At 38.5% G+C, this 19,542-nt stretch overlaps 3 protein-coding genes across 5 annotated transcripts; 2 read left to right on the top strand and 1 right to left on the bottom strand.

The window, feature by feature from the left end:
* Positions 1–754: 754 nt before the first annotated feature.
* On the top strand, positions 755–4,366 carry LOC137731059 (protein-tyrosine-phosphatase MKP1). Of its 2 annotated transcripts, XR_015957711.1 has the most exons (4): positions 816–955; positions 1,061–3,367; positions 3,451–3,805; positions 3,939–4,366. XR_015957711.1 is itself a non-coding variant. In XM_068470129.2 (3 exons), the coding sequence occupies exons 2-3, from the start codon at positions 1,331–1,333 to the stop codon at positions 3,999–4,001; spliced, it is 2,538 nt and encodes an 845-aa protein (XP_068326230.2). In that variant the 5' UTR covers positions 755–955; positions 1,061–1,330; the 3' UTR covers positions 4,002–4,366. The 2 variants fall into 2 exon arrangements, 1 of the variants encoding a protein (XP_068326230.2); XM_068470129.2 differs by having other exon boundaries at positions 755–955; positions 1,061–3,805.
* LOC137731060 (coilin) lies at positions 4,234–8,927 on the bottom strand. The gene is given in 15 exon segments (XM_068470131.2): positions 4,234–4,696; positions 4,775–4,916; positions 5,209–5,355; positions 5,443–5,514; positions 5,817–6,011; positions 6,266–6,306; positions 6,439–6,706; positions 7,038–7,061; positions 7,063–7,116; positions 7,227–7,296; positions 7,521–7,757; positions 8,081–8,270; positions 8,273–8,361; positions 8,461–8,525; positions 8,626–8,927. Coding segments are annotated over 15 exon segments (1,989 nt in total). The 5' UTR covers positions 8,833–8,927; the 3' UTR covers positions 4,234–4,508.
* A 651-nt stretch (positions 8,928–9,578) lies between these two features.
* Positions 9,579–14,797, top strand: LOC137731299 (glutamate--glyoxylate aminotransferase 2). 2 transcript variants are annotated; one of them, XM_068470395.2, is made up of 14 exons: positions 9,579–9,914; positions 10,354–10,551; positions 10,758–10,823; positions 10,955–11,072; positions 11,662–11,743; positions 11,865–11,952; positions 12,081–12,239; positions 12,573–12,746; positions 12,845–12,976; positions 13,372–13,437; positions 13,538–13,602; positions 13,904–13,995; positions 14,080–14,236; positions 14,393–14,797. In XM_068470395.2, exons 2-14 carry the CDS (start codon positions 10,435–10,437, stop codon positions 14,520–14,522), a joined length of 1,446 nt encoding a protein of 481 aa, XP_068326496.2. In that variant the 5' UTR covers positions 9,579–9,914; positions 10,354–10,434; the 3' UTR covers positions 14,523–14,797. The 2 variants fall into 2 exon arrangements, with proteins under 2 accessions (XP_068326496.2, XP_088543663.1); XM_088687537.1 differs by having other exon boundaries at positions 9,676–9,914; positions 10,039–10,551.
* Positions 14,798–19,542: the final 4,745 nt, after the last annotated feature.

Genomic DNA, 19,542 nt, shown 5'->3' with positions numbered 1-19,542 from the left:
TGGCTGCTCGATTCTGACCGGGAAGTAGGAATTTCCGACTCTGCCGTCCCTGACCTCTCTTTCTCTATCGCTGTTGTGTGACGGTTTATCTTGCTCGTTAAGTATTAGGGTTTCGGAATCCTTGAACAGTTTGAGGCCTTCCAGAAATGGCGCGACCAAGAAAAAAAGAAAGCACCTCTTCAAAAGACCAGCAAGTGTTTAAATTGACTTGCTCCTAGAATCCATGACCACGAATTAGTGTTTTATATAATATTTGGCTAAGCGCTTGAATTTTGGTGTCTCTCATTTCCAACGCCATAGCCATCCATGAATAGACTTGCTTTGAAATTGATAACCAAGTTAATTATCTTGTATAGTGGGGAAAAAAAGTATATGGTCGCAATTAAAAATAAGATAAGAGAAAATTTGTTAAAATGGTTTGGATACGTGAACGAAAGACCTACAAATATTTTAATTAGAATATGCGATTATGAGACAAAAAATCAGTACAAAAAGGTAGAAGAAGGCTTAAAAAGACTTGAAAATAAACTTTACCAAAAAATATGAAGTAACTGAAGCTAACGGAAGACTTACGCCAGTAGCATTCTAAAATTCATACATCTACACACACTGGTATGGAAATTACGTAAAACCTCCCACTTTTGTAGGAACTGTCTTACAAGTCACGTAATTTGAGTGTCATATTCCTGCACAAGATTTTCTCGGTGGTCCGAACTATCCTTATACAAATGACATCACAAAACTCGCATGCATTGCTTGTTATTAGATCATGGACGACGTGGCAGTTTGACCCATTCCCTTCTAGTCTATAACCAATGACTCAGTCCAACTCGTTCTCCCAAAACTCAGTCTCCTCCATCCTTTCCCCTTCTTCTCCACTGGATTTCAAAGTTTGTCCCACACACCAACCGATTCTTCAGCTGGAAAAGATATTTTCCATTTTTCCAAATTCCAAGTAAGTCTCTCTTCAAAAATTCCGACTTTAATTTAGTAGATAAAATAAAAATCCTAATTAACTTCTTTCTTCCTTCCAACTTTCTGCTTGTCTCTACTGGTTTAGGGTTTTACTCGGTCGTTTTCGTGTTTGAATTTTTCTTCTGAATCAACTTTCTACGTTGAAAAGCTCTAATCTTTAGAGAGAGAAGGTGAGGAGAGAGAGAGGCGGTCAAGGGTTTTAGGTGAGAAAAAGAGCAGAGAGAGAGAGGGGTTGAAATTTCAATACCAACTGTTTACGCCAAAAATTTCAACTTGATGGGTTCCATGTTATTTCCTGGAAGTATCCTTCAATGGGTATCAATTAGTTTTTAGAATTTTTGTCAGAAACTTTGAGATGTTAGGGGAAGAAGAGAAAGACCGGCTCGCCGGAAATACTACCCGGAAAACCTATTTGCGGTCGGTTTCGTGGTCTGACCGGTCACCCTCTAAGCCCAACAATCCATATCCGAGGCCACAACTGAATAGTAAGGTGAGGTCTTGCCTACCTCCACTTCAGCCCCTTTCAATAGCCAGAAATACCGTTAAGGAGTGGCCGCGGGCAGGTTCTGATGATCTCGGGGTCTGGCCTCAACCGCAAACCCCGAGAGGGTCAGCTAAACCGCTTCCGAACTTGAATCCAGAAGAACCTGGGAGAGAATTTGAGTTTAAGAAGGATAAGCTTGCTTTTTTCGATAAAGAGTGCTCGAGAATTGCTGATCATATATACTTGGGAAGTGATGCGGTGGCTAAGAACCGCGAGGTTTTGAGGCAGAATAGGATCACTCATGTGCTGAACTGTGTTGGGTTTGTTTCTCCCGAGTATTTCAGAAATGATCTTGTGTACAAGACACTTTGGTTGCGAGATAGCGCATCGGAGGACATTACGAGTATACTATATGATGTGTTTGATTATTTTGAAGATGTTCGAAAGCAAGGCGGGCGAGTTTTTGTGCATTGTTGTAAGGGAGTGTCTCGGTCCAACTCTCTGGTCATTGCATACCTCATGTGGAGGGAGGGCCACAGCTTTGAAGATGCATTCCAGTATGTGAAGGCAGCACGAGGGGTGACGAACCCGAATGTGGGTTTTGCTTGTCAACTCCTTCAGTGCCAGAAGAGGGTACATGCTGTGCCTGCAAGCCCAAATTCCATGTTAAGGATGTATCGGATGGCCCCACATTCATCATATGATCCTCTTCATCTGGTGCCAAAGACGTTGGGACATCCAGGTTCACAAGGACTCGACTCTCGTGGGGCGTTCATTGTGCATGTTCCATCTGCTATATACGTCTGGATTGGAAAGGATTGCAACACAAGGATGTCAGATAATGCCAGGGCAGCTGCCTTTCAGGTCATCCGGTATGAGAGGGCAAGGGGTCCAATTGTGGACATCAATGAAGGTGAAGAACCGTTGGAGTTTTGGGATGCTCTTTCCAGTGGAATATTAGCAGAAGATTCCAGCAAGATAGATGCCAAAAAGGTAGAAACTTTTTCTTCCGCAGGTGATAAGGTTTCTGCAGCGAGCTGTGTTCCGGTGGGTGAAAGGAAGGTTGCTGAATATGATTTGGATTTCGAAATTTTCCATAAGGCACTTGCAGGTGGGGTTGTTCCGCCCTTTTCAGTATCAAATACCGAATCAGAAACTTGCCTTCCAGCCAGAGAAAATGGATGGGGTAGATTGCGGCAAAAGTTTGCCAGCGGAATTATGAAAGAATTGATCACATCTGAGGTGAACCGTAACCCTACCCCATCTGATGTATCTGATATGGTTGTGGAAATTCATAAAGGAGCAGAAACCTCTGTTTCTCCGATTGAGCCTTCATCGCCATTATCAGCATCACGTCATTTTTGTGGTTCACCAGATTCCTTTGAAGGTTATCCAAATAAAAGCCCACGTAGGGTAACAGATACTTTTAGAGAGGTAGAACGCTTCGTTCCTCTGACCGATAAGTTACTGTTACCTACAACTCCTTGTGGTTCACCAGATTCTTTTTCTTGTTTTCCTGACAGAAGTCCTAAGTTTAGCTCCAAATCCCCGACACTCTCTCCTTCAACCTCTGATTACTCCAGTTCATTTACCTTTTCACCCTCATCTTCTAATTGGTCGGATTTGTCATGTTTGTCTTCTCGACAGCCTTCACCTTCTGGCTTCGATTCCACAGATCCATTTCATGTTAAGAATATTTCTTTGGCAGATAACTCAAGCTTACTTTTCAAAAAATCTCCCTCTTCGCCTACAGATGCCTTTTCGCCTAATTGTACTTTGGAAGTGACCAATACAGGCTTGCCATGTAAGGGGATTTCCCCCTCTATTGCGGAGCGTAGAGGCAGTAATCCTCCACCTCGAATGTTGGTACCTCCGGTTGATGAATCGCCGAAAGTTCCGAGTAATCTGGTACGCTCATGGTCCTTCTCCTTACCTGACTTAGGTGATGATGCAATGGACACTGATTGCAACCAATCTGAAAATGTGAACAGCGGAGAAGAGCTTATGTTAGACGTGGAAAATAGTCACCATGGAAATGATTTGAAATCTGTAAGGATCACGCAAGCTGCAGAAGCGATCAACCCAGTTTTGTACCAGTGGCCTTCTTTGAATAAAGTGGAGATGCATCGGTCTCACAAACTTCATTCTGGATCAGTGTATCTTTTGCCAGCTCCAGATGCGAGTGCAGGCACAAGTAATCCTGGTATCTTATTTGTCTGGTTGGGACGCGAAGTTTTGCATGAGGAAGGGCAAAGTCCGACATGTGAGGATAGACATCTTCACTGGGAGGCCACAGGACACAACTTCCTTGATCGCATGGGTTTGCCGATGAATGCCCCTGTACAGGTAATTACCATACAGTTTTTGTTTTCCTTGTTCCTCTGTTTTACATGATTGCTACTGTAATTTCTAATCGTATTATGATTAATGCACATTAACATATATAATCTTTGCCTGTGAATGCCTATGGTGTCTGCAGATAGTAAGAGAAGGTGAGGAGCCAGAGCAGTTCCTGATCCATCTCAGCCGTATATCAATATAGGAAACGTGATCGTGACTAGAAGAATTGGAAGAATCAGGTTTTACGAAGGTTGTGGATTCGTGGTCTTCAAAGCTAATGGGATTTCGGGATGAATCAGTTGCGGATCATGAGGGGAGTTGGCATCCTGGGCAGTGTAAGTGCCTCTTTACCTGCTTGAGCGATGTATGGAGTGGTAACGGAAACATGTACAGAGAACAAGTCGGCGTTACGCTGATAGAAGTTATTAGTAAAGTTTTGTTTTCAAGGCAGATAAATTGTATCAATTGAAATAAGCGAATCAAGTATATACATTTTCCCCCCTGTAAAGCACCAAAGGTGTTGCCATTCAAGACACTCCGATGAAAGTAGATACACTATACAATAAACGGCCTTGAATTGCACCAACAACCTCACATTACACACACCGGAAATACTATTTTGAAGGCGAAAGTCGGATTCTATTTCTTCTAAGTTCACAAAACTATGGACTACAGTTGATCTAGGAGACATTTACCCGCTGTTAGGTCCTTATTGCCCTTGCGCTCTCAAACGAGCCACTACTGGACCTAACGCGCTACCTCTCAACCCCCTATACGACCATGAGCTCCTCAACGAACCATCGTTTTTACTCCAACCATTCTCCTCCTGCGACAGCTCTACCTTCTTAGCATTAAATGCCTGGTTGATTTCATCCCATGCACTTGCCTTTCCATTTTCTACATGTGTGAACAAGAATATCGAATCATATTCAAATTCTTCATATAAGACACGGAACGTGGAAATCTAATTTGCACCTCTCGTAGCAGCATGAGTTTCCATGTCTTTGTCGAGCTGCCTGGATCCTGATGCAACATCTTGATCTCCAGTGACTGGTTTTGCTGTGTTGAGGTTGCCATGCTTAACAATGCGGACATCAAAAAGTGAAGAATAATCTACCTGCACGGGTTCAAAACTTGTCAGATGCTAGCAATCAAAGACTATGAAGCAATAGATCACAGCCACTGCTAGACTGATAAAAGATGGGTGTATATAACTACAAAAAGGTCGTAGGATCACGGTACTGGCATCAATATAACTCGATCATACAAATATTGGTCATAAAAACAGTAAATGGATGTATCACACTTTGCAACACACTATGACAGGTGGTAGTTCAAGTACCTCTAGAAAGCGATCTTGCCCGTAAAGGGATGTATCAACACACTATGACAGGTGGTAGTTCAAGTACCTCTAGAGAGCGATCTTGCCCGTAAAGGGATGTATCTGGCACTACATCAGATGCCTCATCCGTCCCCGCAAAAACAATGGGATACTCTGGAACCTGTACTAGCATAATCTTATTTGATTGAGGGTCATACTGTGACACTTCTCCAACCTACAGGTACAAGGAAACCTGTGATGGAAAAAATTTATGTTCACAAAAGTTAGGCAGAAATTTAAGATAAAGACTACAGAGTCATACTCGGTATGAGGAAACTTCAGGAGTCCAGCACGATGTTAATTCAATCAAACGATATGCAATTTGATCACCTTCCTGCAGCACATTTGAATGCAAATTATCCCTTTAATTCCTCAATGCTAAAATAACTGCAATATAAAGGATTAAATTGACTTGATGTGAAAAGCACTTTCACATGGTCGAGAACATTCTCAACTCGAGAAGATTAACTACATGTGCAAAAGATGTACTACCAGATATAAGAAAGGATAGCAACTGAAAGGTTTTTATAGTACAAAGCCAGCCGCAAATAACTCTTATTTTTATTATATTTTTTTCCTATGATGAGGGAAACTAATGTTCATGGAAGCAACATGAAAAGAAGGAAAGCACCAAACCTTAGGTAGAGTAGTACAAAGCTCAAGCCTATTGAAGTCTATGTGATCATTCACCGGAATCTCTTTTTCAATATCCGGTACTGCAGGTGACTCTTGATTCAGATCGTTGTAGTCGCTTGCTCTTGAATGTGATGTTTTCTCCATACCCCATTTTTGACCCCTCTTGCTGGTTATTCCATTCCACCGAAAAATTTCCTGAAGCAGGCAGGACATACAAATATAAAGAAATCACATATCTCAATAGAATAAGTCATAATGTAAAATAAAAAAAATAGTCAGGAAGAAATTAAGAATCAGTTGGTGAGTCCCATCATAAGCCAATTAACAAACTCTTTCAAGCCTCCAAGACCCTATATCTTACTTTTCAAGAAAGAAATTTTTTGAGTCGTTTCAGAGTAGCCCCTTCAGAAGAAGAACAGTCTATAATGATCTAAAGAAGAGAAACATACCACTGGAGTTCTTTTCTGCTGAATAGGCTGATCTTCGTCCACTGAAACAAGTACACACCTCAGATAATTGTAGTAACAAGTTATCCATAATATGAAGTATGTACCCATAAAATCAATTGATAAACTCAAATGCCACAAGTAATTGTCTATTCAAAAATCCGACCCATACATACCTTTTCCTAGGGGTTCAAATCGAATATGTCCTGGTCTAATTACTACAGGAACAATATCATCCTCTTTATCATTATCTGTGTATGGTTGCTCAACTACTTCATTGTTATCTATTTTCATTTGCTCATCCTCTCCGCCACTATCTGTGTCCGATTGTTCCTCCTCTTCTTCATTGTTTGTGTTTGGTTGTTGGTGTTCTTCAGGACATTTCTGATTATCTTTACCCGTAGATTGCTGATTATTTGTTTTGAGCAATTGCGTCTTATGTAACTGCAAATTGGAACACTATAGGTCAATTTTATTTCGGGAGAAAAAAGTAGTCCCTCTTGCAAAAAGCAGATATAGGTACTTCAAAAAACCAACTTAAGCGGAAGGACCAAATACTCCCTCTCGTAAGGACATATAGGTACTTCAAAATACCAATTTATGATGCCAGCCCTCAAATTTACACACATACACAACATTCATGACGGTAAGCTAAATATTTTGCGAAACATCCTCACTATTTTGTGGTGTGTACACAAGTGTATTTGTGGTGCATATGTGTGAAAGAGGAATCTTTATCTATTTATCATCTTATACACCAGGAACACCACATTACCTCTTCCTTCTCAGCTTTCATTTTTTTCCCTCAACCATTGCCTTTTGGCCTTTTTACGTCGAGCACTTCTACTAGGAAGCTGGCACAAAAAAAGATAAAAAGGAGCTCAAAGATTTAAACTTGTAGCTGATATAAAAAAAATGTATGACAAACAGCACGTACATCTAAGATTATAGTGATAACTATTACCTTTTTACTTTCACCAGGCGTTTCAGATGAAACCACACCCTTTTTATCATTCTCTTGAAGCTGACAGGATCTATCAAACCAAATTAGGGAAAAGAAAAAAATGAGAAAAAATGGTGAGTACTAGATGTTCACGGTCTTACAGAAATTTGGTAACATAAATTTCTAAAAACCTGGCTCTATAGGGTTTAGCTAGCACATTTTAGCTCACCCAACCTAGACTCAAGTGCGGGACATATGAAACTGGAATAGAATTTTTTGTCTTTCATCATATATACAAAAAGGCCAGAAAGCTACCTCTTTCCATTGGGCACTGATTTACTTATTCCATCAATTCTTTCATCAGTTTTACGGGTGCTTGAATTATCCAGTCCATCCTCAACAATAAATGACTTGTCCATCTTGGAATGTCTCTTTCTGGCGAGAACACGAGACTGATGAGAACTTTTTTTCTTCTCTGCACAGACATCATTCTGAAGGCCTTCAGGTAAACCTGAACATTCTTCGGTAGCAGAAGATTTAATTCTCTTCCTCCTGAGATATATAAAGGCAAGTCACGTGCCTCAGTAATTGCATATAATATCATACAAGCCTTAACCAAATACATAATAACATATAGGATCCAGTTAAATTGTCCAAAATATCACTGATATATATTGCAATGAAAGAAATAACCATTTCAGTTTGATTCCGTTTAAAGCACAAGTCACAATCAAAACGAAGTTCTAATGATGATATCTCCAATACAAACGTGTACACCATCTCATAGTACACAATTTTTCTATCAGATAAACAAAAGGTGCATTCCCCACATGCCATTGCAAATAACTCTTCAGAAATGGAGTAAAAATACATACTTTGAACTCTGAGGTTTATCTGAAAGCTTCCTTTTCTTGGACCGTCTGTTTGAACTGTTGTCAGGTGGATTCTCAACGGGAAATAAATCCTCCAAATGGTCAGGTCCATCCTCTTCCGAATCACTATCATATCCTCCAGTCTCCTTTTCGAATACCTCATTAGCCAAAAGCTTCATACAAGTATTCATCGCTGCCTCTCCACAATTTCCTCCACGTCAATAGCGTCTGTTCCATCATCAAGCAGTGCAATTTCAGACAATGTGCCCTCTTTCCTTTTCACACTGTTCAAATAAAAAATCAATACACAAACCCAAATATAAAAAATTTTAAAAAAAATTGAAAAGCCCCCACATTTTCCGATAATACAAGCAAAAATTGACCTGATAATATCTTTATCCTTGAAAATGGAGGTAGATTCGAAAGGCGGAAGCACAAACACATCCATCTGCGAAAAAAAATTAAAATTGCGTTTGAAATTTCATTTTTTTTTTTTTGTTTGTTTTTTTTTTTTTTGGGGAATCAGGTTATGGGAAGCGGATGCTTACCGAGATGAGGAGGCCATCGGGGCAAGAACCGTGGAGGTTGAAAGCGTGGAGGAGATAAGCGGCGAGGTCGGAGATGGTGCGGTGGTGAGGTTTGAGTAGAATCCAGCTCCGCCTGAGTCCTTGTGTTCTCTGTGACTTGCTCAGAATGTGGCGCTCCTTGAATGCCACCCGCAGCCTCACGCCCTCCGTCGTCGTCGTCGTCATCATCGGAAGATGAGAGAGAGAGCGAGGGCGCGGAAGGAATCGCTCGGCTTCATAAACCCTCACAGGGGTTTCTCAGAGCTCTCCGTTGAACAGTAATTAAGTTAACAGTTTTTCTGCTAGTGTTAACTGGGTATGGGCCTGGGCTTAGGCCGCTGGATCATCGACTACTATTAATTTATGGGCCCCTTGGGCTTGAATAGAACTGTCATCGTAGATTTTCCGCCTTATTTTTTGCTATGCTGCTTCACGCTCCACTTTAATCTACTTTGATTTCTAAAACTCAAGTTATGCCACTTTGCCAATTTTGGTTTTACTTTTTCACATTTTTTCAATTCCGTCAAAAAATTTGTTAAGCGGGCTGATGTGGCATGATCGGGGCCACTTATTTTTGTTTTTGATTGCCACGTGTAGGGCCAGCAACAATTAAGCTTAACTGCTATATTTGAAACCTAATAGTCAAAGAACTTGTTCTTGAAACCTAATTAGGGATGAAAGAAAATGTGTAGGAGATGTTTTTCTCACGCCTTCATTTTTTAAAGTTTTAAGTATGTTATAATTTTATTAGTCAAGTACGTCGTACATAAAATTAGTGAGACTTCCTATACCCGTGCGACTAAGAGTTCTAGGGGACCACGAGTTTGTTTAGACCAAGAGTTCTAGGCGATTAATAACTCGTTTAGAAGTAATTTTAAAATAACTAAAAACGCTTTAAAAAAAACATAAAAATATTTTTGTATATCAATTAGTCCGATAGCGACAGCAGCACCCCAATGACAATGCCAGAAAAAGGAAGAGCAATGCCAAAAGGCCCTCGTTATCTGCCGAAGGAGTGAGAGTGTTAAAGCTGCACCACATTTCTGACACGAGATTTATCCTCTCCCTCGGCAAAATTATACCAATAATCCGTTTATAAATTTTCAGTGGCTCTGCAGCTGCCATTGCAGTCACTTCATGTACTGCCACAAAATAATGTAACGTTTTTTCTCTCTCTGATCCACACCCCAATAAAATAATAATAAACCCTTCATTTTTTATACTGCCCACCTTGCTTCTCTCTGCAATTGCCACAGACCAAAAGCTCACAGGTACGGCGGCTGTACCTTTCTGATTTTCCTCCCCCTTTCTGTTTTGAGCTTTTCGGTGAATTGGGTTATTATCTGTGTTAATCTGCTAACTGGGTTTGCTTTTTGGTTGGTGTTTTACTTAAAGTTTCGGTTTTTGGTGAAGATCTGTGATAGGTGCCTCACTGGTTCTCTGTATTTTACTATTAGCCGACTCCCGTCGTTTCTTTTTTGGTTTTCTGCATTTGGGGTGTCGTGTTTTTTGGCGATTCTGAACTAAATATTACATCTTTTCCAGGTTTTATAGGATTCATCTGTTGAGATGTAATTGTTTAGGCTTTCGGTTCGATACTTGTGATTGCGGTTGCTCATATTAATGCTGGTGTTTGATTTTAGTTTGTTAATCAGGATGATTAGCCCATTCAGTGAATTAGTTTTTGTTAACCTACTCCGAAATCTGCAGGTTAGGGAGTGAGTGCATAAATTGGTTGCTGTGCCTTCTCATTGCATTGAGTAAAACTTTTTAGAACATAAAACTATCATCATGCCCCTTAAGGCATTGGACTATGAGTCACTGAATGAGAACGTGAAGAAGGTTCAGTACGCTGTTAGAGGCGAGCTGTATCTTCGAGCTTCTGAGCTTCAGAAGGAAGGAAAGAAGGTACAGATACCACTTCTTATTTGGTTTTGTTTGGCAATGCGGTTTTTCTTGGATTTTACCCTTGTAAAATTGCCTTGCATGTCTTCTTAACTGCAATCAACTTAACATATTGTCGCAACAGAACAGAGTTTAAGTGGATTAATAGTCCCAATGACAATTCTATCAAATTTTTGCGCTGTCTGATTATTTCAGTTTCTTGTCTGCAGATTGTTTTCACAAATGTTGGGAATCCTCATGCTCTAGGACAGAAGCCACTGACTTTCCCTCGCCAGGTTCTTCATATTCTCATATAGTTTTTGTTCGTTGCTAAGCTGACACTCACTTTTTTTTAGTTTGAATTGTTTGAGTTGCTCACTTAAATTGTCCGTAAAACTTGTTCTGACCAAGTAATCTTTTATTGCAGGTGGTTGCTTTATGCCAAGCTCCATTCCTGTTAGATGACCCTAATGTAGGGTTGCTCTTTCCTGCTGATGCAATTTCAAGAGCTAAACATTATCTTTCAATTACTTCGGGTGGTCTAGGTATCCACTTTACCTTACCTGCCTTTCATGTGATGGTATCATGGGAAAAGAACTTGACTATATCCAATGCACTGAAGAATGATTTTTTGTGTATTAAACTCCCAAAAGCTGATTACACACACTCGCACACCTGCTAAATAATTTAACTGGTGCTGCCATCTTAACTTTTTGAAGGACATATTCAGTTTATTTCAAAATTTAGCATATCTTATAAGATCTATTTCCTTTTGTTTCTCCACAATGATCTGCCCTACTGATCACCAATCCATTTCATGTTCATGTGGCGATGATCAAATTTTTTCAGTATCTGACCGAACCATGTTAACTGGAACTTTTATTTTGTATTTAAAAGCTAGATAAACATCTTATCTTGTCAATAGTTGGTGCAATTATTATGTTATATCTCCATCAATTTCGTCCTACCTGGTAACTTGCTATTGCCGGTTATTATAAACATGAAATTGCTTGATCCCCATTATCTGCAATAAGCATAGCTGAGAAGTTGTTTCTGGGGTTGCCAAAGTTTAAGAGCTCCTTTTATCAACTGTAAGTCTGTAAATGAACAATTTTTTTCACGTTGCATGTGTAGGTGCTTATAGTGATTCCCGAGGTATTCCAGGGGTTAGGAAGGAAGTGGCAGAGTTCATCGAGAAACGTGATGGATATCCAAGGTGTTGGTTGCTAGATATCAATCCTTTTACCTTCTTTTTTTCCCAGAGGCAATAAAGTTGTTAATTTGGTTCTGAAGTTGTCACTTAATGTGCTTGTTAATTTTTGGGGCCCCAATTACAGTGACCCGGAGCTCATATATCTCACCGATGGTGCCAGCAAGGGTGTGATGCAGATCTTGAATGCTATCATCCGTGGTGAAGGGGATGGGGTAATGTATCTTCCTAAATGATGACAGATAACAGATTACGTAAATATAAATGCTGTCTTTTTGTTCAGTTTTTCTTCTTGGCACCTCAATACTATCTCCATACATATTCTTATTTGGGATGCTGGCAGATTCTGGTTCCAGTCCCACAATACCCACTCTATTCGGCTGCGATATCTCTGTTTGGCGGTTCTCTTGTTCCTTATTACCTAGAGGAAACAGCAAATTGGGGTCTTGATGTTAATAATCTTCGCCAGTCAGTTGCACAGGCTCGTGCAAATGGAATCACTGTTAGTATACTTTTTCTCTGGTTTATTGAAGAATGCAGGAAATGTGTTTTCAAACTAAGAGTAAACTACATGAATGGGTGAATAGGATCAACCTGCAATATGCAGGCTGATTAATTTTTCAATACGGATTTCATACAGTACAGATTTTTTTTCGCATGCCTTAGGAGCAATATCCTCTCCAACGTTTTCCTGTTTACCTCCTGGATGCTAATATCTACTCCCTTTTGAATATAGTAGTAAATGTCAATTTCTTCTTATGTTTGCAATTCAATGACGGAGTTGGGCTTTATGTCATGGTTTTTACTACCGACTAAATATTTGCAATACAATCAGGTAAGAGCAATGGTGATTATAAACCCTGGAAATCCTACTGGTCAGTGTCTTAGTGAAGCTAATTTAAGAGAAATATTGAACTTCTGTTACCATGAAAGCCTAGTCTTGCTTGGGGATGAAGTTTATCAGCAAAATATATACCAGGATGAGCGCCCCTTTATTAGTTCTAGAAAGGTAAATACTCTTAGCTACCAGAGTTAGCTGCATGTGCCCTTCCTTGTAGTTTCAGCTCGAATCGATAAGTAATTCTTTAATTCTGATTATATTTGTAGGTATTGATGGGTATGGGGCTACCTATAAGCAAGGAAGTCCAGCTTGTTTCTTTCCACACCGTCTCCAAAGGATACTGGGGTGAATGTGGACAGCGGGGTGGATACTTTGAGATGACAAACATCCCTCCAAAGGTTTGTGCCTCCTCTATGTTGCCTATTTGCATCACACACTTGAGTTTCCAACAACATTTTGATTGCAAAAAGAGGATACGCAGAGTATGCCTCCAGAAGCATGTAGGATTAGACTTAATGGAAATACAAGAATGCTATAAAATTTATGAAAGGTAGGGACTATAACAAGTTTAAGATTTGATCAACTAGAAGCCTCCTAACTTTCAGGTTACATGTACTAGAGCAATTTAAGTTTTTTTTTTTTTTTTTTTTTTTTTTGTTTCATACTTTGATTTAGTGTTTTTATGGCGTGTTGAATTAATCCGGAAATATTCTTGTAGAATGGCATTCTTCAATTCGGTATATATAAGCTCCAACGCTCATTGAGTGTTTATTTTCTTGATGTCATGTTGCAGACAGTTGACGAGATATATAAGATTGCATCAATAGCACTCAGTCCAAATGTTCCTGCACAAATATTTGTGAGTGAAACTACAATATTTCAATGTGCTATTCTATTTAGAAGTCATCTCTGTCCGAAACTGTGTATCTAAATTAGGGAATTACTTGGTCTATATACAGATGGGGCTGATGGTCAACCCTCCCAAACCTGGAGATATTTCATATGAGCAGTTTATTAGGGAAAGGTATGCCCTCTAAAAGTATACTTGAAGGCTTTTGGTATATAACTAAACGGAAACTGAACGGTAAAAGCTGTTCTGCTTTTCCATGGTCAGTCATAGTCTACTGAGATAGGTCTAAGCTTTAAAGCAGCTTTTAAACATCATTTTCATGTCAAGGATGTGAAATGGTTAACTATCGGTATTTCTTGTTTATGTGAAATTAACAATAATATGATGTGGGATTTGGAACACTAGTGATGAGTGGTATCAAGAGATGTCCTCTCGAAGCTGTAAATAATGGTGGTTTCTGAATTACTAACTGCAGCAAAGGGATCCTTGAATCTCTGAGGAGAAGAGCCAGGATAATGACTGATGGATTTAACAGCTGCAGAAATGTTGTTTGTAATTTCACGGAAGGTAAAAAGTTGCTTACAACTCGTTGAAGTTTACCTCAAAAATTTTATGGCTGTTTTTGTTAACGGTTAAAAAAATTGGTTTTAGGTGCAATGTATTCATTCCCACAAATACGCTTGCCACCAAGAGCGATAGAGGCTGCTCAACAGGCTGGAAAAGTTGCCGATGTTTTCTACTGTCTCAAGCTCTTGGAAGCCACTGGCATTTCCACCGTCCCTGGATCAGGGTTCGGACAGAAAGAAGGGTAATTAATCACTTTTAGCAATCTTCAGTTCTAGGGTATATACTATGTACCAAACTGTGACCTCGCCTACTGTAATAAGTTACGCATATGTATGAAACTGCAATACAAAAAACCCGTTTCTAATTTGTTTTTACTTTCTTCCTTTTTGCCGTATAGGGTGTTCCACTTGAGGACAACCATCTTACCGGCTGAGGAAGACATGCCAGCCATCATGGATAGCTTCAAGAAGTTCAACAACGAGTTCATGGATCAATACGAAGATCAGAGGGGATATTCGAGGATGTAAAGATCCAGCAAAACAAAAGGTTTCTTATGATCTCCAGCTTATGCAAAGTGCCGGTCCACTCTAAAGTGTCTACTTTTCACATTAGGCTGTATAACGATATAAACTTCCTTCTTCTGTCCACAATTACTTTCACCTCTTACATATTAAATATTGTATGTATTTGTAATTCTGCTTTCCAGCCTCCACTGTAAATTGCACAGCACTAAATTCCAGCTTTAAGTTAAATGGGGACCAACAGTGATGGGATACTTCAATAAAGCTTGCTTTACTGCTCATTCGGGTCTATTAGCTTTGTCCTTCTTTTTCTTTTAGCTTGGGAAGTAAGGGCTCGTTTGATATTCGGATCAGATTGGATCGTCGAGCTTGACCACTACAGTAATCCTGAAACAATGAATGCTTCGATTATAAGTATATATACGTGTTAATTTATGTCATTTGACACTCTTAAATTTAATTGAACCATGAAAAATTAGGAGTGAAAGGTAAAAAAAGGTGTGGATAGCGATATATGCTCAGCAGCCTTGCAAGGTCTTTAGCAATTATTCTCACCAGCCTCGCCCACACACCATTGACGACCTCCAGCCCCTCTATTTCTAGCCCCCCAATGCAAACCTAAAACAAAACTACTTGCTTTGTTAGTGGTAGAGATTCTCTCGTGCAACTAAAATTTAGTATTAGCAGTATTATGGTTCAATAAACACTTGCTACGTGTTCAAAAGATTCACTATCCGCTCACTGGACAATTGCCACTGATGAGTTATTGACCTGGGAGAATCTCTTCCCACACTATCCTTTTTGGTTCACACTTTTGACTTTGGTGTAGCGTTATCCCCTCTAGCCTTGTCTTCTTATTCTCCTGATTTTCCAGCCTACGCTTTGTTGAAAAAGTCAAACAATCATATAAGATGTTTGCCTAAATTAGCATCCAATCAACGTTGATTTGAGCAAAATATATGTTGGAATGATTACCTTCTTACTTAGTGTTGATTGTATCAATTAGCTAAATATTACTTTCGTGCTTTGTATCAATTATATCAATCATAGGAGTCAACTATAGGATTCTTTTGGATTATAAAAAGTAAAAAAAAAATGAACAAACAAACAAACTATTGGATTCTTTCCTACAACTATATTTGTATATTGTAATTTTAGAAATTATCAATCAAGAAAATATTCAGAAATACTCAAACTATAACATGTAATTTACTTTTTACATGTTAACCACAAGATTATTTTAGTTTCGATTCAAATGCTTAAAATATTAGTTTACTAAAAAAATGTGACAAAATTCTAGAGACAGTACCACAATATTACACTTAAGTTAAAGGGTTGAGTAAAAATGGATTCCTGTTTTCTTTGGCAAGTAATAAGCCACTTAACACATAAATTTGAGTAATGTTACACTTATTATATTTTCTATACCATATTTGTACATAGTATAAAGATACAATCATCATCTTAGGTATTAATTTGCAGAAAGATCGAGACAGGGGGCGTGAACGAAAAAAAAAAAAGAAACAATCATGATCTTAGGTTAGAAGGTGAACGAAAAAAAAATTAATGGAAAAAAAAATCAAGCGAATAACTAATCAATCAAGGCAATTAACTAAACAAGGAGATAAAATTGAAGTCAACAACAAGACCCCAAAATCAAATGTTTGTAATTACACTTTACTTTGTTTATTTTGATTGCATGCATGGACTGATATTGGTTACGATTGTAAGTGAAACTGCAGTTTGCCACTGGTAGAGTCCTGAAAACGAGGTTTGCTGCGATTGCGACGGTAGCAAAGTTCCACCCTTCTGCCTCCAATGTTGCCATTGGGGGCACTGATTAAACACACATGAAAAACATATTGGATTCTGATCCAATATATTTCTAGCTACCCTTTCAATTTTCAATTTCAATAATATTGTTTCTTGTTAAATAATGTGAAATTGTATTGAAGATGATAGAGAGAAACAAGAGAGATTGTATTGATTGATTGGAGAAAATGTATATATCTGAACTTAAGGAAATGATAGATATACAATCCCTTATATAGCCATATATCCTAATTACAATAATACCCTTCTAACTGTATTAACAAACTTAACCACTAGAATAATGCCATGTGGCATTTTTGTTATATCAGTTATTACTCCCCCCTCAAACTAAACTTGGAGTATCCAAGTGAAGTTTGAACTAGCTAGGTATTTGAGACTGATCTGGAACTACGAGACCAAGATGTTTGCAATGCTTCAAAAACATTGGACTGTGCAATCCTTTTGTAAATACATATGCAATTACTGTTATGAAGCTAAACACTGCAGGAAACCCCAAACCCCTGTCCCTTGCAGTTTGGAGCAGTGTATGATAATCTGGAGTTGTTGACATTTGCTCTGAGGTACATGAACTCGTTCACAAAGGCTACCACATTGTCAAACACCGTCACAATCAACTTGTCTTCTGAACTTCCATTTGTGGTTGAGTACAAGATTGCAGAGATGGGCTACATTAGGTTCTACTTGGCTTCCAAGATAGAAGATGACGAAGATGAAACCAAGCCTAAAGTTTGAGTGTTATGCCAAATCATCATCGGTACACTCTTGCTGACTTTTGGACAACCCTGCTATCTCGAAAATATAAAGTGACCCACAATTGGATGTTCATTCCCGCATCTTTAATACAAGTTCCACTTTTGATGGTGATGCTGCAAACAAGAAAACACCCACAAAACCTATCACCAAATATTCTAGCTTTCCCAAAACCTTGAATCAAACTACTGCACTCCATGACACCTTTGTAGTTGTTGACCAACATATTATTGAGAGCTTTTGCAGCTTCTTGAAGTGTTGAGACACAAAACAAAACCTCTGCTCACTCCATTATCATCACACAAGACTACAACTTTAGTTGTTGGTGAAGTCATGATGAAAGACACAAGTACAATCCAAATATCAAAACAAATGACTTCTTCTAGGTAGCAAGAGAATGACATTCTTGACACAAATGCTAAGGCAACAAGAGAATGACACTCTTGACAAATTCTAAGGCAACAAGAGAATGATACTCTTGACAAATTCTAAGGCAACAAGATAATGATAATCGTGGTAAATTCTATGGAATCAAAGAAAGAATGATACTTTCTTAACCATCAAGATAGAATGACACTTTCTTGAAATCTCGTAATCCAACCAAATCACCGAATGAAACAGTAGTTTATCTTAGACAATTCATCCAAAACAAAAAACAAAAACCCGATTTTCAACATAAACCCATATCGGCAAGATCACTCCACAACAGAGAATAGAACACGGATCATGTGACTTTACCAACTTCACAAAACAACTTGAGCTGTGCATTTCTTCAAACATGTGGACTGCACAAAGTTGAGAAATTTTCTCCACCACAGAAAACAGAACATGGATCAAAATGGCAAATATAGAGCATAGAGAGCTGATATGCAAACAACACCAAGAAGAGACCATAATTTGAATAACCATCAACAAAAAATTATCTTGGCCAACAATCAAGAAACTATATTTCATCATTCTTCAACTAATGTCAATGGCCTTCACAATTAATCATGTATAAAATCTCAAACTTTATCTTATGCATATATGCATAAAAAAGATGACAGATACAAGAAACAACCTGACAGAGTCCAAGATCCCACTTTCCAATCAGCAACGCAGAAGAGAAATTCCTATACGAACAGCAGAAAGAATCACCACCGAATCAAGATTTGCAAAACATAAAGAAGATGGATATCGGCACCATAATCTTTTGACGACCTAGATTTTGACTGACACTCTATGTTCATAGCCCAGATGAAAAATCAACCAAAAAAATTATAGGATGATTGCGAAAGCAACAAAGAACTTGACAGAATGTCTATAAAAAATCTAGTGACAAGACCTTCATCAAGAAGCACACCAGACCCGGAATCTTGTCCATGGCCAACGCTGGTTCCGGAACCAATAGATCTCAGTTCTTTATTTGCACTGCCAAAATCGAGTGACTCGACCGCAAGGTTCTCGTCAACAAAGCCGCAACACGACTGCCCCAAGAACGATCAACCTAACAAGAAAAATCGCAATAATCGCAGAAAAAATCAACCCAAGAACAATCGTGGAAGCACCAAAAATCTAATGGAAATTTGAAGAGAAACTAAACTAGGAAAAAAAATGTAAACTACTACGAAGAGAAACCAACAGAATCCATGGCGTGAGCCTGGTGGCTCTGATACCATGTTAACTACATTGCAAAAGATGAAGAATTGGTACAGAGGAAAAGGAAGATGATAGAGAGAAACAAGAGAGATTGTATTGATTGATTGGAGAAAATGTATATATTAGAACTTTAGGAAATGGTAGCTACACAATCCCTTATATAGCCATATATCCCAATTACAATAATACCCTTTTAACTATATTAACAAACTTAACCACTAGAATAATGCCATGTGGCATTTCTGTTATATCAGTTATTAGAAACAGCATTTAATTCTTATATTTAAGCCAAAATTTAAGTAAAAGATAAACCTATAAATAAGGAATGACATTTATAATGGAAAGATAATAAAAAAACTGATATAGATATTCACAACCCAACCCAAAAAGTAGACTAAACCCGATAATCACTCACAAAATTGAACTTATATCAACTTACTCAATGCAGTATGGTAGCACGCAAAAGAATTGAGGCTATAAATAGAGAAACAAATGCAAACCAAATTATAGTTAAGAGTGTGGTAATTAATATTCTCTTAAACTAACATATAATAAGACTAAGGGAATAATCTGTTGGTGTGCGTTGAAGATTTTCCTATAAATATGGCTTGAGCCATGTTTCACAAAAAATTGTTAAAGTAACTGGATGGGGAGTGTTAATTAGGTTCATTGAACAATTTGGCTCATTAAATCTTATACAAAGGTTCATTGGCCCTTCTACATTAGATTCATTGTATGAAGAGTAAATGGTGTGTATTTGTATTTAATCCATTCATTTGCATTTTCTATATATTTGTTCATTTGA

Source organism: Pyrus communis, chromosome 16 (assembly GCF_041283825.1).
Source record: "Pyrus communis isolate YQ-2024b chromosome 16, ASM4128382v1, whole genome shotgun sequence".
Classification (NCBI taxonomy): domain Eukaryota; kingdom Viridiplantae; phylum Streptophyta; class Magnoliopsida; order Rosales; family Rosaceae; genus Pyrus; species Pyrus communis.
The sequence above is the reverse complement of the archived record's forward strand: the minus strand, read 5'-3'. Positions and strand labels throughout refer to the sequence as shown.